Genomic DNA, 27,258 nt, shown 5'->3' on the forward strand with positions numbered 1-27,258 from the left:
GTGTCACACGAAAGTCACACAAATAGCCGATCTAGAAGCTCACAACGCATCGCTTCACGTTGCGTTGTGAGCTTGTAGATCTCAATTCCTTTGCCATTTCGGATTTGTTTTTTAAGTGAAAGTTAAAGTGGTCTGTCAGTGGGTTTTATAAACATTGTACCAATGAAAAGTATAAACAAGAGCTTGTGACTACATAATAACTCCATTGTATTCATTGGAACACAGGTTCTTTGTTTCCATTTCCTGAAAAGTAACATACTGTACAAGGTTTCCGACCCAGACAGCAACGAAATTAAAATATATACTAAGTTATACTTTGAAGGTATAAAGTGACTGACCCATGTTTTACACATCTTCCCTAAATTGTTTCCACTGCATACGCTCTTACATTAAAAAATACAGAGCTAGCATAGTGTCCATTGTGTTTGAACAGTTCAGTGTGTATACTGTATACCATATGGAAGGCGACCAAACCAATATTAACGCATACAAGTGTAAAAGTTCATTGGCACTTGAATGGACTTGAATGCTGGGCATGACACAAAAATAACTCAAATAGTGCTGTCTTTCTCCATATCCTCTTTGTTATTGATGATGTTGATGTTAGCATGTCCACTGGTAATTCCATTGGCTTCGATAGCATTTTCCTTGGCTTGGTTCCTTAGGGCTACCTTCTTCTGTCTCTTCACTATTTTGCGGTAGAGGAGTCCCCAAAGTGCACAGCTCAAACCATAGATCCCGTATACCAAACCCAGGAATGAAAATCTAAAATGGACACACATACAGTAGTTAGTGACTTATGTAGCACTATATAATGCATCTAATGCTTAGCTTTAGCAATACACTTCATTGGCAGCCAAATGTAAATCACTCAGGAATTTGTTTCCAAGCAGCTTTGAGCTATAGAGATCTCTTCAATCAGAAAGCAAAGGTTTCAATCATAACCAAACATTCTCTACGTTAGAGACGCATCTCTTCACTCATTTACATTTTCCATATGTACTTTATGGGGGAACTCCGTAAGACGCACTGTGAGGCAATGGTGCAATGAAAAACTAAGGAACTATATAAAAATGTATACACTGTACACCATCTAAGCTGTCGGATCCAGCTAGACCTGTTCCGAGAAGTGGAAGGCAGCTAAAAACAGCCAACCAGAGCCAGGTAAAACGCAGTCTTAGCACCTGGCATCAGTGGCGTGCACAGACATTTTGAGGGGCAGGTGCTCAAGTAAATTATACTTTTTTTTGTTTACTTGGTCTGCTCTTTTTTCCCTCTACACCTATACCTCTTTGCCAAAAATAGCCGATCTACAAGTTGTGGGCTTGTAGATCTGCTATTTTTGGCTAAAGTTCTCCTCAGAAAAGGGATGCTAGGTTTCGAGTGGTTATGGTAAAAAGAAAAATCATATCACATAAAGATTTGGCGGACCCCCTGTAGTAACTCTGAGGACCCCCTAGGGGTCCCGGACCCCCTGTTGAAGACCCCTGCTGTAAACTGAACCTTTTTCAAAGGGGCACTTCTGGTCAAGAGGGCAAAGGGCAGGTGCTCTAGCACCACCTAGAGTCTATCTGTGCACGTCCCTGCCACCTGGGTTTATAGCTTTCATGGTGCCCTTGGTGAACCCCTCCTTCGGCATCACACATCACCTGCGCCAGGGGAGAAACTCCCCGTACATAATGGAGTATGTTAAAGGAATGTAGAGATATTTTTAATACGATAAGAGAACCTGGGTTAACTCATTCTGCATTGTAAGCCTGGTCTACATGTGAAGCATATGTTGAATGACAGAACACGGCTTGGTTTCACTCTACCTAAATGCATTGGAGTCGTAGAGTCGACATGCTCCGCGGCCTCCACAGCGCTTGGAGCCCCACTTCAAACATGTCAGGTCAATAATTGCTCCAAAATAGATAGGAGGAGGGATCCCAGCTGAAAGCATGTGCACACACATATTTTGTTAATGAAATATGGTAGTTTTATGTTGAAAGAATTAATCCTCTAACCGTAACCCCCACCTATCCTTTATCTTAAACCTTATTTTGACCCTAACTAAAACCTATACAGTACACCAGTGTTGCCAGATGTACGATAATTATCGTATTTGTACTACTATAATTTTACCCTCTGTATGATGTACGATTAATAATTCCAAAAATGCCCAAATGTTTTTACTAAATTCCCTAGCTGCTGATTCGGGACCCGATTTGGCTTTTCAAAATAAATAAAACACTGGTTGTGTCTTTCCAGTCTAGGTTCAGGCTTTTATTTGTGTAAGGTCCGGGAAGTTGCCTGCTTCCTACTGTAGCAGCATGTGTGATGCGTTTTTTGTCACGTAGGAGTCTCAAACAAGGTTGTTTCTTACAATAAATACGCATTTTTTTGTGAAATTACATATTTACACTCTACATTTCTTTTTTTTTAGCTGTGTACGATAGTTTTCTTTCAAATATGATCATTTTAAGCCTCCGGTCATACTTATTTTGAACTGTCACCAATGTTTCTTTTTAAAGGGTCTAGCATGAGCAACTTCTTATATTAATAGGAGGCTGTTTTGGCTAATGGTTATTTAAATTGTGCAATTTACAGAGCAACAGAGGAGTAATGTCATCCTGCAATTTGCATTGTTGCCATATTACGTTTCAGCCCTCTACAGCTCTCTCTCTCGCGCTCTCTCTCTCGCCTCTCTCTCTCTCGTCTCCCTCTCTCTTCCTCTCTCTCGTCTCCCTCTCTCTCTCGTCTCCCTCTCCCTCTCCCTCTCCCTCTCTCTCTCTCATAAAAATACATTATATATGTGATGTACAAAATGACATATCTTGAAAGATCTTGCCTGCAGGTGTACTCACACAAAGTTCTTATTATCAAGGTCTGCATTCCCAAAGCCAGTGACTTCAGATCCGGCTGGATGGACCTACAGCAATGTACACAAACATTCACACATTACTACTTTTATTTTTCTTTGTCGAAACATGTTCCAATTTTGAATTGGGGAGTGAAACGCTACCGTGAATTAATTGTGATGATTGTATCATGCACACTGCTGGCTATATGCTATACGTTTATCTGGTAGCTGGCACTGTGCTTATTCAGCACCATGGACAGAGGTGTGAAACATACACATTCAGGAGGTTTTCCATGTCAAGGAACATCCAAATTAATACGGATTTGGCCACGGACCCCCCACCTGTAAATATTTTGTGCCAGCCTGCCAGGGACATCCATACGATAAAGATATTTATTAATATTCCACATTTTTTCAAGATTTCTTGTGAGTTTGTAGATCTGCTATTTTCAAATAGCCAGATGCATATAGGGTTAAAGTGGTGATGCTATATTAACTCATTTAGCTGGGGACCCCCTGGAACCCCCTCAAGGACCCCTGGGGGACCCGGGGCCCCACTTTGAGAACCACTGGCATAGGAGATTGGCTTGATGAGCTGTGTATGTGAGTGCCAGTAGGGAGTAATGAAGTGATCAAATGTGTTGTGGGGTTTGCAGTGATGGAAGAAGTATTCACATGTTTTACTTAAGTAAAAGTATCAACACTGCAATATAGATTTTTCCCATTTCACAAGTTCAAAATGTATAATTCATTTTTTTTAAATAGCCGATCTCACAATGCTGATGATTGTGAGCTTGTAGATCCGCTATTTTCAAATATGACAAAATATATATAGGGCTGAAGTGGTTAGTGTGTTTTGTAATAATAATCAAAATGTACAAAGTAACTAGTAACTAAAGGTTTCATATAATTGTAGTGGAGCAAAATAACAATATTTTCTTCTGAGATGTAGTGGAGTAGAAGCAAAAGTATTGAAAATGTAAAATACTGAAGAAAGTAAAAGAATACCTAAACATTTTACTTAAGTACAGTACTTGAGTACATGCACTTAGTTACTTTACACCACTTGGGAGTCAAATAAATGATATCTGACCTGAGCAGGACAATGTATCCCGGTGTGGCACCGCATGCAGACAAAAAGGCTCCCAGCACGGTGACGGCCATGTAAATCTTAAACACGCGGTCACAGTCACCCTTCCTGGGGCACTGGCCCAGCACGGCCGACATATTCATGCCTGGGGTCATCATCTCCCTCGTGCACGTGCAGTTACCAAACACCTAAGGAAGATACATGTCAAAGGGTTGTGGAAATGACCTTTTGTTGATTGATACAGCTAAACTGGGAACAAAATGGTGTAATGTGTGTGTGTGTGTGTGTGTGTGTGTGTGTGTGTGTGCGTGCGTGCGTGCGTGCGTGCGTGCGTGCGTGCGTGCGTGTGTGTGTCCCATAGAGGTTGGAGGGGATTTTGATATTACAGTACATAATACAGTTTACCAGTAATAGGTTTAAAAATGTGGGTTTCTATTTCACAAAAAAAAAACACAGTATATCATAAATCCAATCCATCAGGAATTGGAACACAGCCAAGTCATAGGCAACCCAGAGTGGCGGAGATATGCGCTTGGAGGGCCCCTCTCTAGTTTAAAAAAAAAATGTTTTAATGCAAAGCACATTGACTTCACCTGGTACAATATCAAATGTATTTGACTTGACTTGACTCACCATGTCCTTGCCGGAGCCTGTGAAGCTCTGGCAGCCTGCCAGGCAGGGTGAAGCGTATGTCATGCCGTTGGAAGCACACACAGGATCCCAGTGCTTTAGTGAGCAGGAACAGCCCATGTTACACTGGGACAACATGGTCTCAGGCTGGTAGGAGACCTGTGGGGTCCTGATGTGCAAACACAGTCAATTGCACATGTCATACACATGGCAAACAATCACACAAATGCACACAAACACAAGTTACGTATGAACTATGATGAGTTGCATGTCCTTTAACAACCTAAACCATATACAGTATACAGCAGGCCTATCCACCAGGTACGTATGTCTGCAAGCATTTCCCTTTACCCGAAAATAGGGTAAAGGGAACCCTATTTTCGGGGTTCCCTTTGACATTGATCTATTCTTCCATACCAGAACTCTTTTCAGAATTTTAACAAGAAAACATACCATTTTTATTTCTATTCAAACATGGAACTGAAACATCAATAAAAGTCTGAACATCACTCACAAACAAGCCTCTGCCAAATGACTTTCTTCAAGCACAAATAAAATGAAAGTGCTCAGATAAATCATATTAACTACATTAAGAAAGCTATCAGCTTCACATTGTTCAAATAGGTGCATGTAAGTAACAGAAAGTTCCAAAATGTGTTTCAAAAATGGTCTCTTTTTTTGGTTGGCGCAACGTGTTGTGAGCTTGTAGATCGGCTAATTTGCCGAATAGATTTGGTGAAAGAGTGAAAAAAGGGCGGACCAAGTAGAGTACGTTTTACTAAATATAGAGGGGTTAGCAAGTCAGCAAACGGTCGTACACATTTGTAGTCATGTTACAGCCTTGTTAAAACCCAAATGCAGACTTCTTTTTCACCAGGAGATTGTAACGCATCTCCCCCCCAGATGCGCAAACCCCAACCACTGTCCAGTAGACTCTACTGTACAGTATATATATATAAAACACTGTCACAATACGTTTTTTTGTTCCCAAACTTTTTAGCTCAAGACCCAGAAGAGAAATTAGACGTTTTCCCAGGACCCAATCCCCAATCTAGTGAAAATAGCAGATCTACGAGCTCACAACGCGTCGCTTTGCGCCACGTTTTGAGCTTGTAGATCTGCTATTTTCACTACTTCTTAAACTTTGTATCTATTTATTTATGGAAATGATTAGATTTTTTCATTTTATTTATGAAATACTTTTGAAAAATGTTGGAATTGTTTTTAATTGACGAAAAGTTGTGATTTTGTTTTGTTTAAACTTGTTTTAATCTTTTGAAATAATATTAAACAGGAAAAAGGGACCCATAAAAATTGGTCTGCGATCCAAAGTTTGGGAAACAGTGCAGTAGGCCTTCAAATGCATATACGACCACTCACCCCTGGTAGTCGACAGTGAGCCCCGCCACCTGTGAGTTGTCACAGTAGAGGAAGAACTGGATGAAAAGCAGGCCGAAGGACATGAGGGTGGAACCGAAGGCGATCCTGGCTGCTCCGACGATGCCCAGTTTGAACCGCTTCAGGACAAAACCCCCTGTGATGATGCCCAACGCCACCGCAGGCAGGCTCATGGTACCTGATTGTTAGAATAATGAGAGATAGAGAGAGTCATGTGTTTTTGTTTTGTTTGGAGGTTCATAGTAGTAGTATTAGAGACAATATTTTCTTTACAGCTGTCGTACTGTATCTGATTCACCATTCATCCAGACTCCAGTTAAAAAGAACAATCAGGCAGCAGCAGGGATTTAACCTATTGAGACGTTTTCTCTGAATTAGTCTCTCTATTACCATTGAGCTTTACATCTAAGCTCAAAACTCACTTCACACCCTATACTTTAGGGTTAGGATATTACTTTGGTAAGTTAGCCATTACAGATGGATATATATGAATCAGACTTGCCCTCATTACAATTTGTAGGACACTCACGTTGCACGGACACACATACATGCATTGAAATGTGAGCCACGTGTCGGAGCCCATGGTAAAGAACACAAAAGGCATGGCTTGTACATACACATACCACAGTTTTATAGGCTATATGCAAAAACAAACACACAATTGGAACACCTACAGTGCTTTGCGCTTCACTTTCAAGTTGAGATAATCTCTGGAAGTCACACTTCCTTCCAACAACATCATTGTTTCGACTGCCTTGGAATTCAAAGAGCAGTTAAACAACGACAACAAAGATGGTGCTACACTGTACCTATCAACATGATAACTTTACCCAACAACATGTTTGGCGCTGCCGCTGGTGCTACACCGTACCTATGAACATGATGGTCTTGGAGGCAGACTGGCCGTAGATTTGCTCCATGAACTTGGGTTTGAAAGTGATCATGCCGACGAAGCCATTAACAGCCACTACGCCGACCAGGAGGATGATCCGGTAGACGCCGTTGCTGAAAAGCCTCTTCAGAGAAGGAAGGAAATCTGATGAAAAACAGGTCAATGAGGAAGAAAAGTCAGCACCAATAGCTCTATTAACCACATTAACCCTTGTGTCACTGTTCTGGGCATGTCGTAATTAGCGAACATTCAGCAAAAAATAGGTGATCATTCTGCAAAAAGCAGCTCTAGCTAGCTATTTTAGCCATTTTAAGATTTGTAATAGAAGCAAAAAAGGAGACCAAGCACAGACCCCTGGGGGGACCGTGGTCAACCGAGTACCTCATATAGGGTGTAAGCGGTATTAAAAAAAGGCTGTAGATCATTTTGTGGGGCAATAAAGATTAGCAGAGTTTAATAAAATCATCTTGCTTAGTGAATAGCTGTTACACTCAGGGCATAAAGTAGGCCTCCTGGTGTACTGGTGTTCTTGCAGGCCTGCTCCTGTGCCTGGTTTGTCTCACAACGCTGTTTGAACCTCAACTCTGACCTAATTAGATTAGACAACACTTTATTGATCCCTGACAGGTGTGTTTTACTGCAGAATACTTATCCAGCCCAGATAAAGACACAGTTAAGAGGTCAAAGCTACCGTTACTTTTGTTTACATATATAATGCTAATTGAATCACCATTGCCAATTCATTTTGTATCACTTCGCCTTTCACAAATTCAGATTTGACCCATAGATCATTTGTGAAACTATCTCACTGCAATTATATAATATATATTTCACGGTTTAATTGTTATTATTGCTCCATTTTAGACACCTTTCATTGAATTAACCACGTAAACCCCAGCATCGGTATTGTGGGGATAGCTTTCGCCGAAAATAGCAGATCGACAAGCTTGCCGATCGGTTATTTTCAGCGAAAGCTTTCCCCACAATAACAGAGAAAAGACAGTAGTACTAGTACTAGTTTTTAGCCCTGAGAGGCTCCGGTTACCCATATGGAGTTCAAGTGGTTAATCAAGTCAAAAATGCAATTTCGCACCTTTAGCCAGCTCAGCCAGGGTGACAGGCTTCTCCTCCTCTTTGTGGGCGCGGTCGTCCTCCGGTAGGAAATTCTCCTGCTCAGCCTCTTTGGACGGTGGCTCCACGCTTGGATCGTCCTGGCCTTGCTTGGGTAGAGATTTGGGGAGGAACCAGAACGGGATCCCGGCCAGCAGCATGAGGGTGCCAGTCACCAGGAAGCCCAGCCACCAGGCCCCCACCCAGCGAGAGTCCTTATGGTTGATGGTGATACTCTCTGGGAGAAGGAGAAAGATGAAGCCTAATTCATACTCCGTTTTTACGACGCTGTCGCTTTGCCAAAAAGAGCACGTCTACAAGCTAACGACGTGTCACATCACAATGCGTTGTTAGCTTGTAGATCTGTTCTTTTTGGCAAGGCAGGTTTATTTGTAAAGCACATTTCAACAACAAGGCAATATGTCAAGCAAAGGAAACGTTTAAAATGACAATTACAGTGCAGAAGAGAAAGAAAAAAATTATAGTGAAAACGTTATATTTCAGAGATTGATGATGCTATGGCTATTTGGGAGCTCTTGTCATGGACAAGTTTGGGAACCCCTGTGCTGGACAGAGTGTTCTGACACAAGCAAACAGGAACAAAGATGTCATACATAAACTGAGCTACTGTAACAACAATGATCAAATATGAGTCTCCCAAACATGACTCATGATGGCTTGGATTACTGGAAGGTCCTGTCGCGTCATCATAGCCTCTGGTAGACAAACAGTGCAGTTGTCCAAAGAGTGGAAAGAGCAATGCCGTTGCTTCTTCTGAACATATTTCCCTTGTTGGGCGGCATATTGAAATATTGTATTAAAAAGGCCACTAACATTCAAGGACCCCAACGGAAACAAGTCCGCAAGGACTTTTTTGGTCAGACCTTTTAGACAAAAGTATTATATATGTAACTGTGTTGTTTTACATTCTTTTGCCTAATAAAAAATGTCAATCAATCAATCAATCAATCAACATGTTGCCGTCACAACCAAAAATAAAGGATTTACCCAAGTCCACAATGCCGATGTCCACGTAGATTTTGGCACAGTAAGAACCCATCATGTACCCTGCAATAGGACCTAGCATACCTATGGTCTGGATGCATGCTGGTGAGACAGACAGACAGACAGACAGACAGACAGACAGACAGACAGACAGACAGACAGACAGACAGACAGACAGACAGACAGACAGAAGGACACAGAGACAGAGAGTCAGTCATTACAACATAAATATGTTTGCCATTGCAGAATAATGACTCCTAACTGCATTTAGGGAAAGCTATCGCCTATATATTTTGCAGCAGATGACAAGCGTAATATCCTAAAATTAAGATTAAGTCTGATAATGCCATGGGCACTGCCATGAGTTTAGCATTGGCATCTGCAAAACAGGTTTTCTTCTTTTTAACAAAATATTAGATAAATATTTAGATTTTCTTCTGTATTGAGGCTCTAGTTTCCATGCCTAAAAAGACAGGAAGAGAGGAGACAGACAAGCCGGGTGAAAAAGCAATCTGTTGCTTGGTGAAAAACTGGAAAGGATCAATGGAAAAGTGGACATTTAGTTAACTAGAGCTAGAACACATCCATGAAATAGAGATAGGCCTATCCAAAATACCCAGTGAAATTATCTAAAGCAGTGGTTTTCAACCTTTTTCACATCAAGGACCCCCATATTGACACATATTAGCCCACGGACCCGCTATTCAAAAGATATGCCAGGGACTCAACCATTTTCATTTCTTGAGGGTCCCAATCTACACTGTATCATCATCATTAGTGTTTATTTAACTCTGAGAGTGTACAAATGGAACCAAATGGACCCGTTAGGGTCCATTTGGTTCCATTTGTACACTCTCAGAGTTACAGACACATAAGGGTCAATTTGGTTCCTAACTATTAATTTGGTTGGGGACCCTCTAGAACCTCCTCAAGGACCACTGGTGGTCCCCGGACCACTGGTTGAAAACCACTGATCTAAAGTACTTAACACTTATGACTGTTGTTTTGATAACTACTGCTATCCTGGTAGCTCTAACTTGTTGTCTCAGTCTATTTACTTGAGCTCTCACCCTGTTGCTGGTTGACTTGGGTTCATGACTCTTATTACTCTGACCTTGCTTGCACACTGTGTGTACTTGCCCTGAATGAGACCACCTGCTAAATGCCTAAATTGTAAATGTGTAAATCATACACAGAAACATACAACTTTAAAATGTTCAACTCCATTCAACCTTTTTGATATGTTGTATACTTTTAGTTTTTGTTTTCACAGCTTTGCAACAATGATGGAATGTTAAGCTTGCAAGACTGGTGATGACATTCGGAATGTGTTCATTTCCAGACATTGTAAACTGCTGCTCCACCTTACACTCCAAAATGTAGAGTGTAGGTGACAGGTTTGCTGAGCGATTCCCAACCCGTGGACCGATTCCCAAACCACACTGGTGGGCCGTGAGGGTATTGCAAGTGAGCCCCCAAATAATTGCCAAACACTTACGATTTTAATTATAATATTACATTAATATTAAAGAAAATACTAATGTAAAAAAAGGGAGTCGCCTATTTCTTAAAACAAAAAAAACTAAAAGCGATATATCATGAACGTAAGATCCAATTAACCCCAAATCTGAATGGCATATTGGGGACCTCTAATGCTATGTAATGTATTGTATGTCATGATGATGAATTGAGTACAATGGACCACAATGGAAACATGCATAATGTACTGTACTGCTGTACCGTTTTCAATGTACTACATTTAAATTATATAATGGAAGTCAATGGGTATCAGGCTTAAACCTTGCCCGAATGTGGAGGTGACTGAGGTCATCACGTCATCAACCGAATCAAATTAATCAAAGCGCAGAACAATAGATGCAGAAAGAAACAACAAGCCATCAATATGATGTCAAACAGATCTACAAGGGAGAACATACATTTCTCCAGGAACTGTCAGCTCTAGTTCATGCAATAGGCTCTATGCACAGCAGCCATATTGGAAATAAATTGGGCCCCTTCCTTACTTGCTTAACATGTGTTACCAATGATACCAACAAAGGCGGAGCACAGTGGTTTTCAAACGTTTTGATTTCAAGGACCCCCATAACTCTGAGAGTGTACAAATGGACCCTCTCAGAGTTACACACCCGTAAGGGGCCATTTGGAACCCCCTCAATGAACCATGAAGGTCCCTGGACCACACTTTGAGACCCACTGGTGTAGCAGAGTGTTTCCAGTGAGCCAACATGCACAATATCAGCACCCTGACTCTGTTTGACCAGAATGGAACAGAGCCTTCATCAGTATCATTGGTAACACCTGTGAAGGGAGTAAGGAAGAGGTCCAATTTCTTTCTAATATGGCTTCTGTGCATAGAGTATAATAGTGGGGTGATTTAAAGGGCCCTGACTATACATATTATAAAGTACAGGTGCGTTCAGAAATACACTCTTTGAATTGAATATTACGTTAGATAAACACACCCTCTCAAAATATGGTGTAGAAGGAAGTGCAATTTAACCAACCGAGATAGATGACTCAACTCAACTAAAATGGTATTTATAGAGCACATTTCAAATGACCGAAGCCAACCAAAGTGCAATACAACACAGCAGTAGAAAACAACAATGTCACAATCCATACAATACAAAAATACATGCAGCAATTGAAAGACTATTTTAAAAATGCACAGCAGAAAAATAGTGAGGTAGAGTCAGTGGTCAGTATCAGATAAGCTGTGCTCAAAGGCCAGAGAAAAGAGATATATCTTCTTCAATAATGATTTAAAAATGTATATGGACTGAGAGACTCTAATATTAAATGGAAGGCTATTCCAGAGCCTCGGGGCAGCCGCAGCAAACACGATCACCTCTAGTCCTTTTTTTGGTCGTGAGCTCAACCAGATTAATCCATTAAAGGTCTGTGAGGAAAGGTGGGGCAAGCCCAATTCGTTCTTTAAAAGCAAACATTAAAACCTTAAAATCAATTCTAAAACGGACCGGGAGCCAATGGAGAGAGGCCAACACAGGAGTAAATAATATGGTCACGACCAATTTGTTGTTTAAAAGCAAACATTAAAACCTTAAAATCAATTCTAAAACGGACCGGGAGCCAATGGAGAGAGGCCAAAACAGGAGTAAATAATATGGTCACGCTTCTTTGGGGAGCGTGCTCAATGACCCCCTTCTTTGTACGTGAGAAGGCGGGCATGGCAGCGGAATGCTGGATGAGCTTCAAACGCCTAAGCAGCGACTGGTCAATGCCGACGTAGAGTGCATTGCAGTAATCCAGCCTTGTTGAAATAAAGGGCTTGACCTTTGCCAATAGGCGCAGCTGGAAGAAACTGGATCTTACCACAGAGCTGACCTGCTCGAATTTAAAGTTGGCATCAAAGGTGATGCCAATATTTTTAACGTAAGGGTGCGGTGTTGGAGCTTAGAGGGCCTAGGGTGCCGGGGGGAGGAGTCAGGGCCAAAGAAGATCACTTACGTCTTGCTTTCATTCAGTTCTAGGAAATTCATGTCCATCCAGTCCTTAAAGGGATTATAGGGAACATTAAGCCTAAATTAAAAAAATATTTATATATATATATTGCATTTTCTCCCCTCTATCAGCCACTATATAATGATGCTGGGGTGTTTTCCTGCATTGAAACACAGCCCTCTTTCTGAAATCCGTATTTTCCCTAATGTTTATGTGTTATATGTTTATGTCTGTTGTGTTTCTCAATGATAGACCCTAGGGTCTATCATTGACAATAGATGGCAGTGGTTCTCAACCTGTGGGTCGGGACCCCCAGGAGCTTGTAGATCGGCTATTTTCACAATATTTATCAGTGGAACAGAGTCAAAAAAATGTAATGCCTCAACTCCTACAATTCCAATTGCAAAATAATAACTCACCGAGGTAGAAGGCGGTGTTCTCCTCTCTGGAGAAGTCATCCAAGTAGGACACTCCTAAGGGCATGATGGGCGTCTCTCCGATGCCTCGGAGCATGTTCCCCAGGAACACATAGACCCACATGGATGAGCCGGCCTCCTTCTCACAGGCTGTGGAGCGATAACCCAACTTTAAGCCTGATTTATACTTTGTCAACACACCTAACCCTAACCCTCACACTAGGTTGCATGATGGATGATTGTGCAACCAAAGACAACTAGACATAGATTGTGCAGTTACAAAAGCATTTTGGCCAAGTATAGCCTATTATAGTTTCTGTGAAACAGTTACACCTTTTTTTTAGAAAATTAGAAAACTAGATACAGATCTGAGATGGAAAATTCTTAGCATAATTCTTGCAAAATATGATCCCAAGGATTGTGGCCGTCATGTCACCTGCTTGACTGTCTGCAGAGGGTAACTCATCGTCAGCGATGCCACTGCTGTTGGACATACAGGGCAGAATGGTGTCTGTAGCATTGACGTCTGTGTTGTGAGACACACTGGTCTCATATTTATACCTGATAGATGGAGACAATAATCACACATGATCAGAATATCATGCATGTAATAAGTTCAAGAAACAAATAATAATAATTAGTAACAATAATCACAAGAACATATGGGGTTGCAACGTTTTTACATGACAGTATGTATTGCAATACAGTATGTTTGCATTATTGTTCAGTAGCTTGCTTTACGAGGTTTAAAAGGATAGTAAAATATGAATGAAATTGTGCACTGACGGCTCCAAGAAGAAGTGAGGCAGGGCTGTGCAGAAGGCCCCAGCAGCCATGACCAGGCAGCCGGCCCCGATCAGCCTGGGTCGATGAAGCTTGGCCCCAAAGTAGCTCACAAAGGCTATGACCATCAGGTTGCCTGGGAGTGACGGATGGATGGAGGCATAAATGAATGAATGAATGAATGAATGAATGAATGAATGAATGAATGAATGACACCATTGTGATACATTTTCTCCCTAGCAATATTTCATATTAAAATGCTAACTTGACCATAGCCAGTGGTGGATATGTGGTAGATATGGGCTGGAATGCTCCCCTACGCTGCCTGAGACATATTAAAAAATGTAGAGAGGTTTGTATTAAGCATATTTAATTTCTAGTTTCTGACTAGAAACAACAACCTAAATTCAATTGTAATACTTGCGGGTGGATCTAATGTTTCTACAATAAACCTCCCTGTCCCTTTATTTCCTGACGGATAGAATAACATGAAATATAAGGACAAACAAGTTCATCCGGTTAAACTCGACTCAATTATTTTTGTTCATATTGTTAGCTCTAGCCAGCCAATTCACCCAAAAGGGTAATTTATACTTAGTTGCTACCACTGTGTGCTTGTACATCTGCTTTTTCTGGTGCACGAAAAAGCCATCTTTTTCAACTCCGCTCAAACTGCCCTCTCGTGGTGCATGCTGTGTACTACAATAACAATACATTGCCTCAATACAGAATCTCTGTATCAGTTTAAAAGAAAGAGGAGCGACGGGATTGAAGATCATACAGTCTGGATTCCTAGATACCCTGGTAATACCGTTACACCGCTCAAGCCTACTGACATGCCATTTTGGGGTTCAATTCAGATCATATGAGCACTGTAGAGTTCAGTGAAAAACATACCCAACTCAAAACTGCCATCTATGACTCCTATGAGTGAGCTGGGTATGTCGAACCTCCGTTCAATCTGGATCATGGAACTCTTCATATAGGAGCCCCCAAAGGCTTTGGCAAAGTACACGAAACACAAGGACATCATGAAGAGCTGCAGAGTACGCACACACGCACACACACACACACACACACACACACACACACACACACACACACACACACACACACACACACACACACACACACACACACACACACACACACACACACACACACACACACACACACACACACACACACACACACACACACAGTTGAATGAAGGCAGCATAACTTTTTTCCCCGGTCAAATCTATTTGTGTAAAAAAAACACAGACTGACCTCAATGTACAGGTACAAAGACTCATTTGCTACTAAAGAGCACGAAGTCTGATATGACTGCCGCTAGAGGGCACTGAGTACTTTCTTTCTATTGTAATTCCCATAGGCAAATCTTAGATTGCGTCATAAATGTAAGAACTATGTTCCAAAAATAAACACATCACTCCAGCGATTTTACTCATATGGATAAGACGCATTAACTGATTCTTCTTTTTTTCTCCAAACACAGGCGTTATCAAATGTAACTCAATATCATAAACGACACCGTTCATTTGTTTATTTTTGGAACACAGTTCTTAAATGACGCGATCTAAGATTTGCCTATGGGAATTCCAAAAAATAACTGACCCAGGGGTCGTGGAAGTGACGTCAGGACTTCGGTAACATGTGGAATGTCTACAATTTCTTGCACCATGGTCAGTTCACACTTTGCTGTTGGTCATGTTTGTGTAAGACTCAAGCCTTGTTGTAAAGACTGTTAACCATTACTGGGCTTTACTTTGTAGGATGGCTCGTTGGCTGTACATCCTTTATAGTTCAGTGTTTTTTACAACAGGTGAACATGCCTTTGGTGGGTAAATGGCAGCGTCTGGCATATAGTAAAGTCCTCTGTGTTCGTTAAACTTACGAGTGTACAAATGTACAGTACTACAAATGGTTAGGGTCCATTTGGTTACATAAGGATATTACTGTGTAAAGCTTGTACATGTTTGGTCTCATCAAACATCATGTACAGGAAGAAGAAGAAGAAGAAGAAGAAGAAGAAGAAGAAGAAGAAGAAGAAGAAGAAGAAGAAGGTTAGATTACACACTGGACGATTTCCTTCTCTCTCCCAAACATCATTTCAATGTAAATGTTGTTAAACTTTTAAGGCTGATCAGAAACACAATCAATTCCATACAGCTGATACAGTGGTTCTCAAACGTTTCAGGCCGTGACCCCCAAAATAATCATATTTTAACTGGGGATCCCCACCCTGACAAGCACTTGGAAAGGAGACTCGGTTCCACAGATAAATATTGTGAAAATACGCCTATGCGTTGCGAGGCCTTGTGGGTATTTTCACAATATTTCCCTCAATTCAATTCAAATTCAAACAACTGTATTTTCCTTTCGGAACTTCGTTTGTGCAGTGGTTAAAAAAGACAAACATACATATAGTCAATACATATACCTATGTCACTATAAAAGACACAAAGTTCATTTAAAACTACTACTTAAAAGCATGATACAACTTAAAAGCATGGTAAAAAATAATATATTATATTGCAAGCTATGCATGTGTTAGCGTGTTCACTACTAGTGTCCATCAGGTGGAATAGTCCAACGTGCTTGAGGGGGGGGGGGGGCTCCACCAGACCTATATGTTCAGCAGTCTGATGGAGGTAGGTACAAAGCTATCTGAGCCCCTTTTTGTGAGTTTCGAAGCTCTGTGACGATATTTTTTCCTCTTTCTATATTTGACAATTTTACCAATGTTTGACAATTGTTTATAGTATAGTTTGTCGATTATTTTGACGCAGTAATGTGTTTCGTTTTTGTTTGTTTATTTGTTTGTTTTTCATTTTAGAAGTAGTAACAGTAGTGAACAGTAGTAGAAGTAGTTAAAAGTCCTTAAATTGTCACATTAGAAAAATGTGCAGGGACCCTGTTATAAACGTATACTGTATGTTGGTTTGTTTAATGTTGAGTGAGAAAACAATGTTGCACATTAAGCAAATTATCTGGGACCCCCCAAAATAATTTGAGGACCCCCTAGGGGGTCCCGACCCACAGTTTGAGGACCACTGCCATAGTAAAAGTAAAGTGCCTTTTAAATATAATCGGTGATGACAAGGGTGCTGACCTTGAGCTTGGAGCAGCAAGCCTCACGTGGCGCCTTGGTCTCAACACTCATGATACTGGCTTGTGGATCCACAGAGAGAAAGACACTGACAAACACAATTAAATTAGTCATAAAAACATATGATCGCTGCAATCGATAAACATTCTTTAAACCATTCTGTAAGGTACAGTACGTTAATAGAATATAACTAGCAGTGGTGGAAAGTAACTAAGTACATTTACTCAAGTACTGTACTTAAGTCATTTTGAGGTATTTTTTACTTTAGTGGAGTATTTCCAGTTTTCAGTACTTTTACTTCTACTCCATTACATCTCAGACAAATATTGCACTTTTACTCCACTACAATTATTTGAAAACTTTAGTTGCTAGTTACTTTGCAGATATAAATGATTATATTATAAAACATACATTAAACATACATTTTATACATAGGCTATTTGGAAATATATAGGCGATCTACAAGCTCTCAAAAGAGTTACAAAATGCTTTAGAGATTACAATTACAATACAAAAAAGGCCTCTCAGTGAAATTGATTTCAAGTTGGGATTTGAAAGATAACACTCATTTCTAATAAATAAGAATTTTGCCTAATTGGGCACACCACCAAAATGGTGATCACATAATTCTGCTGTCCATCATCACAAAGGTGTTCAACTCACCTCTGAAACGTATTACATAACTGCAAATACTACTAAACATTATTTACATAGCTGAATTACTGCAAATACTACTAAACATTATTTACATAGCTGAATTACTCACATGAGTGTGCCAAAGAGCATGAGATTCACACCAAATTAAGCCAATTATTTACCACTGTCACCTGTACAATATCATTTGGCTTATCTATTTCTTTGGATGAAAGGAAAAGATAAGCCAAATAATAAAACATCTCACATTTATTACGTACTTACATACAGTAGCCTAGATACACACTGTATTTGCACATCTATAGAACACAAATAAAAAAACAGCTTGGTGTTCCATTTCCCTTTTCAACACAAAGTGCATTTTGTGAGGGGCAGTTCAGTTCATGCATGGGGAACACTCAAAGTGCTTCCACATGAAAAAAATAACAAATAAAAGTGGAGAATAATGAATGGTATTTACCTTGGAGGCCACAGCAGTCCTTTGCAGTGTGGAGGGAGAGTTGCCAATGGCAGGACTTTGAGACTGACTGGAGCTTTATCTCAGGCGAGATACAACATCACATCATGTAATCAGTAACCTATGCTGTCTGTTTGATCATGTCAATACAATGCCGCCCCCTTATCCTCCCACAAGAAAAAGGTACCCCCCCCCCCCCACACACACAAGAAAAAACAAAAACAAACACATAAGAGCATGCATGCTGTGTTGTGTCCGGCTGCTTGCTATGGTGCACACAGAGGGTGCATGCACAGGGAGACTTAGGTAAAGTGATGGGCAAATGCACTTTGCACAGACAGACAGACAGACAGACAGACAGACAGACAGACAGACAGACAGACAGACAGACAGACACACACACACACACACACACAGTAAAATCCTGAGTGATAATGTAACTGTGACGGCGCAGAATTGTACAACCAAATGGGCCGTTTGTGCGCTTTCACAATTACACACGCATAAACACTCATGATTTTACTGTGAGATGTCTACAAAGACTTGAGTCCTTTCCTCTCTGTGAAACTCAGCTATTAGAAGTCAGGGTGTATCCCAGGCCAGTTCAAAGACATCCTGTCCCATTGATTTCACTTAACAATGGCCCTCTCCCTGTTGGTGTGCTGAAGGCCGAGTAAAGACTGTCACTTTAATTTAAGAGATCCTCTCAAGCAGTCATCATGAATTGGGCAATCAAAGCTACATTTTAGCCGTTAATCACTTGAATTCACTATACACCAAGTACACAGCCATTCTCACCTACCTACAGACAAACAACTTCACCCTGTGGTGTGAGATTACCATCTTCACAGTTGTGGACAAAGTACTCAACCCCAGGACTTGTGTCAAAGTATAGATAATCCTGGCATTCATTCTTGTTTTCTTCTTAATCAACACTTACAAAATACAGCAATGCATTGAATAATGCATTGGTAAGGTATTGAAATTTTGCCCCCCCACCTCCCCCACACACAATTTGTTTGGTAAAAGTAATGCTATGATAATAATTAGCACACTTAGCACAATAATTAGCACACACACACATACATGTGCACACACCCACCGTACAGCAGGAGTAGACTACTCTGTTTTGAACAAAATGCCTCAAATCATGAACACAGCATGCGATTGACGTGAAACTTTGCATGCACAATGCCACTAGGCCTAGGAAGAAATGCATTCAAATTGGCCTTATGGTGGCACAATAACAGGACGATTTGCGTTTGTACCTATAACTGGACCGATCGGCATGAAACTTTGCACGCACACTCCCTTGAGGCCAAGGAAAAACCTCTGCCCTGCATTTTTCACATCAGCCTTTTATAGCGCCACCAGGAGGCCAATTTTTGCAAAACACATTTCTTGATATTACTCCCACAGATTTTTCCAAACATTACACAAATCGGTACACATTATCTCTATAGTCATGTGATCAACACGGATCTGTCCGATTTTTCATAATCCATCCTGATTGGATAAAATTGGCATCTAAAGTTTGCAGGAGTGGCTTGTTTTGAACTAAATGCCTGAAATCATAAACACATCGTCCGATTGCCGTGAAACTTTGCACGCACATTCCCACTACGCCGAGGAAGACATGCCACCCTTTTCACATTGTCCCGTGATAAGGCAGATTTTTTATATTACTCCTACAGATTTTGTCCAAACAACGATATTGTCATTGACAGTGAGATATAGATGCTGTTGGATAAAAAGTTACTGTGGTTTCACCTGGCTGAAGTGGAGGGGTCTCTTATCCATTACTGGATTGAAACCAAAGACTCCATATATTCCTCCATTCACTGTCTGAGTAGGTTTCATGCATACTAATTTATAAACAACACAACATGAGTTCCAAATATATACAACATACAAATAAATGAATCCAAGATGACCATGGTGCAACAGGAAGTCCAACAACTGGACAAAGATGGAGGTCAAACCACAAGTTGAACCATGACAGCACAAACCTTGATTTGTGACCCTATTTAATCTAATGATAATCAAAACATCCAGTATATCTATTAAAGAAGAAAATACTATTAAAAACAATATATCCTATATTAAATGACAGAATCGAACAGAAACGGATGGATGAGTGAATTAACTGAGGGTTTTATTTTGAAGTACTAAAGCCAACAAACACAGGGAAAAGGTTTGGTGGTGCCAAAGGAAAGAACACAATTAAACCAAAACTCACTAAATAAAGTAAAGATCTTACCTTTTCAAAGAGAAACAAAAACCTCTTAACAACAAACAGAAAATATAGCTGCAAGCAGCGATAATACGGGGCCAGTGAATAGAGAGAGAGAGAGACATGGAAACGGAATAGATTGAAGAGAGAGAGAGTGACATGGAAACAATAGATTGATGAGAGAGAGAGATGGAAACATAATGGTTTGATTGGACATCTCAACCTACTGCCATTAACAGGATTCGAACTCTCAACCTTCAGACTAATAGGCTGCAACACTACCTATAGTGCTATAGCTTTGTCCAGGCTGATATTGTCTGTTGAAGATCATAAACTCTTGCCTTCTTTCATGAACCAAGCCCCTGTTTCACTAACACTAAGATCACTCGTTCACAAGCCATTTACCAATGAAGAAATTGTACATCTCCTCAGAACCAAAACTAATCAAGTAGCCGATCTACAAGCTCACAAACCATGAAAAGTTGTGAGATTGTAGATCAGCTATTTTCAGAATGAAGTATGTCATACGTAAAAAACGTACTCTCAAATAAGCATTTCAGGTTATCTTTACCATTTGCACATGTATTCATTGATACAGTCATGTTGTTTGCAATTCAACTTAAATTAAGTCTACATCAAGTGAGGCTTGAACTGGCGACCTTGAGATTGTGAGGCATTCATTTAAGGGAGACGCCATTGGCCCAACAGACAAGTAACTGTGAAAAAGGAGATCACACAGATGATACAGTTTCACGCAAATAGCTGGAAAATCCTGGGTTTAAGTGTTTTTCAAACTGCTCAAAATTGCGGACAATCTAAGGGCGGAGCTTAATGGTCAAATCGATACGTGTGTTCCTCATGAGTCAAGGCACATGTGTAAGCAAGTTTCACGACTTTCGGCCAAACGAGGCATGACTTATGCCTGTTTAAAGTCTGCATTTTCAAAAAATTGCTATAGCGCCCCCTTTAGGCCAATTGGAGTAAGATTGGTTTCAGTGATATTTGGAATGACCCTGTACATTTCTGCAAAGTTTCAAAGAAATGTGAGTCTGCATGTATGTTTTAGGCACAGATGAATAATTTTCATAAAACTGTAATAGTTAAAATCTATCTCCTCCTGGGATTTTTGAGCAATCTGCACGAAACGTTTACCACTTGGGCTTTGGACCTCTGCCTACAAAAATTTCCAACGGATTTTCCATAAGTGAAAAAATGCAGAAGTTAGGAGCCAATGACTGTTTTTCATATAATTCAAAATGGTGGGAGATCTAAAGGTCAGAGGTCAAAAGTCAGACCACGAAAGTTGTCGGGCATGAAGAGACGCATGTGTGTATCGAAGTTTCATGGTTGTAGGTCAAACAGGGCATGAGTTGTACCTGTTCAAAGTTGGCACTTTCAATTGAGTGCTATAGCGCCACCCTTTGACGAATGAGTGTGAGAATTATTTCTTGGTAGTTTTTCATGAGCATCTACCATATGGCCGAGTTTCGTAAAAAGCGTATGCACGGTTAAGCCAGAACTGGCAAAAACAAGTATTTTTCAAACTGCTCAAAATTGCGGAAAATCTAAGGGCGGAGCTTAATGGTCAAATCGATACGTGTGTTCCTCATGAGTCAAGGCACATGTGTAAGCAAGTTTCACGACTTTCGGCCAAACGAGGCATGACTTATGCCTGTTTAAAGTCTGCCTTTTCAAAAAATTGGGAGGGAGAGGGTGGGAGATCTAAAGGTCAGAGGTCAAAAGTCAGAGGGTGAAAGTTGTTCAGCATGAGGAGACGCATATGTGTATCCAAGTTTCATGGCTGTAGGTCAAACAGGGCATGAGTTGTACCTGGTCAAAGTTGGCATTTTCAATTGAGTGCTATAGCGCCACCTTTGGACGAAAGATTGTTGATCGTTTTTCATGACCATCTACCATATGACCGAGTTTCGTAAAAAGCGACAGCGCGGTTCAGCCAGAACTGCGAAAAGTGGCAGAAGAAGAAAAAGAAGAAGAAGTGACAGAATACTGCCAATAACAATAAGTGTACAGAGCAGAGCTCTGTCCCCGTAATTATAATGGGTGGCACTCACCCTCTATACTAGTGTGAAAAACAGAATGTTACCTATGTGTAGAAATGTATTTATTATGTCCCTAATAGGTGGATTATGGGGACAAACTGAACAAAGACAGGGAAAAGGACTGGTGAGTGCCAAATCAAAATACCATAAAACCAAAACCATATTAACTACTTAACAATGGAGATCACTTCTCTATACACAATTAAACAACACCTACTACGCTAACAATAAAAAATACAGAGGGTGGCACTCACACCTAATGTCTTTAACAGAAAATAACTACAGTATGTGATGAAAATGTACAGGGTACCCCAAATCTTACCTAATGTTTCCCTGTTAGAAACAATACACTGACTGAACAGAAGGCACACTAAACAGGTTTGACCAACACAGTCGGTTTGACACAAGACTGTAGGTCACTCTGAACACAAACAGCACTGTCTCTGTCTGAGCATTGGTTGACTGATTATTGGAGGACCAATGGGATGGTGAGGCGGAGTTGAGGGAAGATGAGCTGGACCAGGGTATGAATGATAGACAAGAGGGCAAAGGCAAGAGACACAACACAGCACAACACAGACACAAGTGTATGCCTGACGGCAGTACATGAGCACAGAGCAAGAATACAATTACAGAAATATAGCTGCAAGCAGCGATAATACGGGGCCAGGAGAGAGAAAGAGAAATGATAATTCCTTTAACAGGTCAGTTCATGAAAGTCCTTGCGGTCTTGTTTCCAATGAGGGCCTGTGAGCAATTAGGGGTTAAGAGTCTTGCTTGTGTCGATGACAAATTTCATCGACACATTTGCTGACCTGGCCTGGAATCGTACCTGGGGCAACCAGAGCCTCTGGCTCCCTAACCACTCAGCTATGGCCGCCCTTAGCTCGCCCTTGGCCGAGAGAGAGAGAGAGAGAGAGAGAGAGAGAGAGAGAGAGAGAGAGAGAGAGAGAGAGAGAGAGAGAGATATGGAAACGGAATAGATTGAAGATAGAAACGGAATAGATTGAAGAGACAGAGAGAGAGACATGGAAACGGAATAGATTGAAGAGAAAGACATGGAAACGGAATAGATTGAAGAGAGAGAGAGAGAGCCATGGAAACGGAATAGATTGAGTCATGTTTTTTGCAATTCAACTTAAATGAGTCTGCATCAAGTGAGGCTTGAACCAGCAACCTTGCGGTTGTGAGGCACTCTTAGGTAGCTGCAACACTACCTATAGTGCTATAGCTTTGTCCAGGCTGATGTTGTCTGTTGAGGATCACAAACTCTTGCTTTCTGTCATGACCCAAGCCCCTGTTTCACTAACACTAAGATCACTCGTTCACAAACCATTTACCAATTAAGAAATTGTACATCTCCTCAGAAGCAAAACTAGTGAAAGTAGCCGATATACAAGCTCACAAACCATTAAAAGTTGTCAGATTGTACATCGGCTATTTTCACAATGAAGTATGTTATACATTGAAAAGACATACTCTCATTGCTATCTGAAAAGTTGTGAGATTGTAGATCAGCTGTATGTAAAAAACACTCAATTAAGTATTTCATGTTATCTTTAACAATTGCAGATGTATTCATTGATAGTCATGTTGTGTGAAATGCAACTTAGATGAAGTCTGCACCAAGTGAGGCTTGAACTGGTGACCTTCAGGTTGTGGGGCACACATTTAAGCGAGAAGCCACCAACAGACAAGAACCTGTGAAAAAGGAGATCACACAGATGAAACAGTTTCACGCAAATAGCTGAAAAATCCTGGGTTTAAGTGTTTTTCAAACTGCTCAAGATTGCGGACAACCTAAGGGCGGTGCTTACTGGTCAACGTGATAGATGTGTTCCTCATTAGTCAAGGCACATGTGTAAGCAGGTCTAATGGCTGTCGGCCAAACGAGGCATGACTTTTGCCTGTTTAAAGTTTCAATTTTCAAAAAATTGCTATAGCGCCCCCGTTTGACCAATTGGAGTAAGATTGGTTTCAGTGATATTTGGAATGGCCCTTTACATTTCTGCAAAGTTTCAAAGAATGGTAAGTCTGCATGTATGTGTTAGGGGCAGATGAATAATTGTCATAAAACTGCAATATTCATTGGCTCATTAAAGCTTCATTTTTTCACTTATGGAAAATATTTTGCAAACGTTTTTTGGCATAGGTCCAAAGTTCATGTGTAAAAAGTTTCGTGCAGATTACTCAAAAATCCCAGGAGGAGATAGGTTTTAACTGTTTTTCATATAATTCAAAATGGTGGGAGATCTAAAGGTCAGAGGTCAAAAGTCAGAGTGTGAAAGTTGTTCAGCATGAGGAGACGCATATGTGTTTTGAAGTTTCATGGCTGTAGGTCAAATAGGGCATGAGTTGTACCTGTTCAAAGTTGGCATTTTTCAATTGAGTGCTATAGCGCCACCTTTTGACGAAAGATTGTGAGAATTATTTCTTGATCGTTTTTCATGAACATCTATCATATGGCCGAGTTTCATAAAAAGCGACTGCACGGTTCAGCCAGAACTGCCAAAAGTGGCAGAAGAAGAAATGGAATACTGTGAATAACAAAACGGGTCCATGCTGGAAGTACAACTAATTTAAAAGGATCCCTGGCTAATAAGCCAAATATGCCTTAAAGGGATTGTAGGCAACATTAAGCCTAAATTTGAAAAATATTTTAATATATATATTTAGCATTTTTTCCCCTCTATCAGCCACTATACAATGATGCTGGGGTGTTAACTCTTTCTGAAATCCGTATTTTCCCTACTGTTTATGTTTGTCCGGGACGTAAATTAACGCACGCATGTGCGCATCCACGCGCGTCCATGTCCGTGTGAACTTTTTACTTTCGGTTTTAAAACGCTCTCAAACTTCTTTTTTGAGGCACAGAATTTACTTTTAAGATAGCGTTTGGATAGAATTTAGTTGTTTAACTTCATATATGTGGTCAATTTATCATGAAAGAGCCTATTTAAAAATAATAATTCAGAGAACCGGCAGGGGCGGGCAGTTCCGCGAATTGTATCCGAATAAAGCAACCTATATTCGGCATGGCCCGTTTAGAAGAAGTCCCCTTAACTCTATGGAAGTCCTCCCTGCGTCACCCCCTGGTGGTCGGGGAAACGAACTGCTGGAGTTTTTTTCTTTGTTTATCTCTGAACTTGCCTACAATCCCTTTAAACACCATTTATTTTAGAAACAGTTAATCTTTCACTCAAATGGGGCAATGCCCATCGCAAGTTGATGATGTAATTTGCCCATGTGTGGTCTAGCCCTATGGAATTTATGGCAGGCCAGAAAAAAGTGCATTACAGTAATCAAGCCGAGAGAAAACAAAAGTGTGGATCAACGTTTTTCCATCATCCAACAACAGATAGGCTCTAATTCGCACAATATGGGCTCTAATTCGCGCAATATGTGTAAGATGAAAGAACTAGGCAATCTTGGTAACATGATTAATGTCTGTATTAAAATTCAATTCAGAATCAATAATAACTCCCAGGTTCTTTTTCTGCAGTGTTACTTTGTACAGTCAGGTTACAGAGAAGACTTATTATTGATTCTCTCTGCTCACTAAAACCAATTATGAGAACTTCTGTCTTATCCTCATTTAGCTTAAGAAAGTTCTCACTCATCCAGCATTTGATGCTGGACAGACAGGTCAACAACAGGTCTAGAGCACAGGGGTCGTCTGGAGCTACAGAAAGATATAGCTGGGTATCATCAGAGCCAGTTCTCCATTAAAGACAGAGGTTCTTTACTCTGGAATATACACATACTTATTGCCAACTCCTCATCTTCACTCAGTAACTTTAAACATAGACTGAAGGTCAGCCTGATGAATCAAGCCTCTCCACTTGCTTCTACCACATAATGTAGCCCTACCTCTGCACACACACACACACACACACACACACACACACACACACACACACACGCACACACACACGCACGCACGCACGCACGCACGCACACACACACACACACGCACCCACACATTCAACTGCACACAAGGTACTTATTGTTTGTCCTGTCTTGATTACTGTGTTTAACTTCAATGTTTAACTTACTTGTTGTTATTTTAGGTGAGAACCTTGTATAAGCCCTAAATGGGTTTCCTTTCTCATCTGCACTTATTTCTGTGTTGTTTTAATAATGTTACCTTTGTACTGTTTTTATTGTGAGAATTGTTACGGCCCCTTTAACCTTGGCTCGTTTGCACAAGGGACCACAACATAATACAAGGAAACAGTCAGGTTTTTATCACACTTTGGTGGAAGTTTATTGTACCAACAGCAAATGTGTAGTAATTTATGCACCAAGAAACACAGTGTTGGATAAGCCTCATGTCGTCTCTGGACCATAAAGGAACGGCGGAAATACGAGTTCATATCCGGGAGGCGGGGAATAAGACCAGCGTTCAGACACCAGAGTTTTTCTTTCTCCAACAATTCCATTTTATTGTCAAGAGTTCTCGGCAAATCCATACATACAAGTCAATCGTCGTACAGCTCCCTTTGTTCATAGAAATCGGCTCCATTGAACGTGACGTCTGTGTGTACCCAAAAACACAGAGTCCCGAATCTCACAAACACATCACATTATATGCAAGTAACGGCCCTCTTCCTGACCATTCACAATACAGGTTTGCTAAGACAATGGACTTTTTGGGGTGGGCCTAAAAGTCACACACACTGGATCTAAATTAGGTAGCACATAACATTTATCTATCAAACTGTACCTTTACACAAGCTCACATTATAACATTATTATTCAACATTTTATTAGCTTTGAAATAAAGTCTAAACAGTAACATGTCTGACATTGTATAAATTATTTAGATGATTAAAATGACTTAAAAGAAACGCTTTTCTCCAGCTCAGCTCCTCTGGAGAGAGAGTCAAAATCCCTTACACAATGATGTCGTCTTTAACCTTGGCTTAGACCCAGAATGATCTTTATTTTACTAAAACTAAAGTCCTATATATCTGTATAACTAGAACAAACTAGTACACATTGATATAAGTAAATCCTGATGGATTTACTTCTTGTCAGTCTGATTTAGGAGGGACAACTGGCAGCAGCCTCTCCTGCATATTATTGGAATG

The 27,258-nt window shown here is 40.6% G+C and overlaps 1 protein-coding gene across 1 annotated transcript; it reads right to left on the reverse strand.

Moving 5' to 3' along the window:
• Positions 1–1,810: 1,810 nt before the first annotated feature.
• On the reverse strand, positions 1,811–16,815 carry slco1d1 (solute carrier organic anion transporter family, member 1D1; the record flags this gene model as incomplete). Its single annotated transcript, XM_084049659.1, has 13 exons — positions 1,811–1,932; positions 2,847–2,911; positions 3,936–4,120; positions 4,566–4,731; positions 5,943–6,138; positions 6,832–6,996; positions 7,946–8,200; positions 8,971–9,069; positions 12,870–13,016; positions 13,303–13,427; positions 13,653–13,785; positions 14,547–14,688; positions 16,765–16,815. The coding sequence occupies 13 exons, from the start codon at positions 16,813–16,815 to the stop codon at positions 1,811–1,813; spliced, it is 1,851 nt and encodes a 616-aa protein (XP_083905785.1).
• Positions 16,816–27,258: the final 10,443 nt, after the last annotated feature.

The sequence above is a fragment of the Gymnoscopelus microlampas genome (genome assembly GCF_963454915.1).
Source record: "Gymnoscopelus microlampas genome assembly, chromosome: 23".
In the NCBI taxonomy this organism is placed as follows: Eukaryota; Metazoa; Chordata; class Actinopteri; order Myctophiformes; family Myctophidae; genus Gymnoscopelus; species Gymnoscopelus microlampas.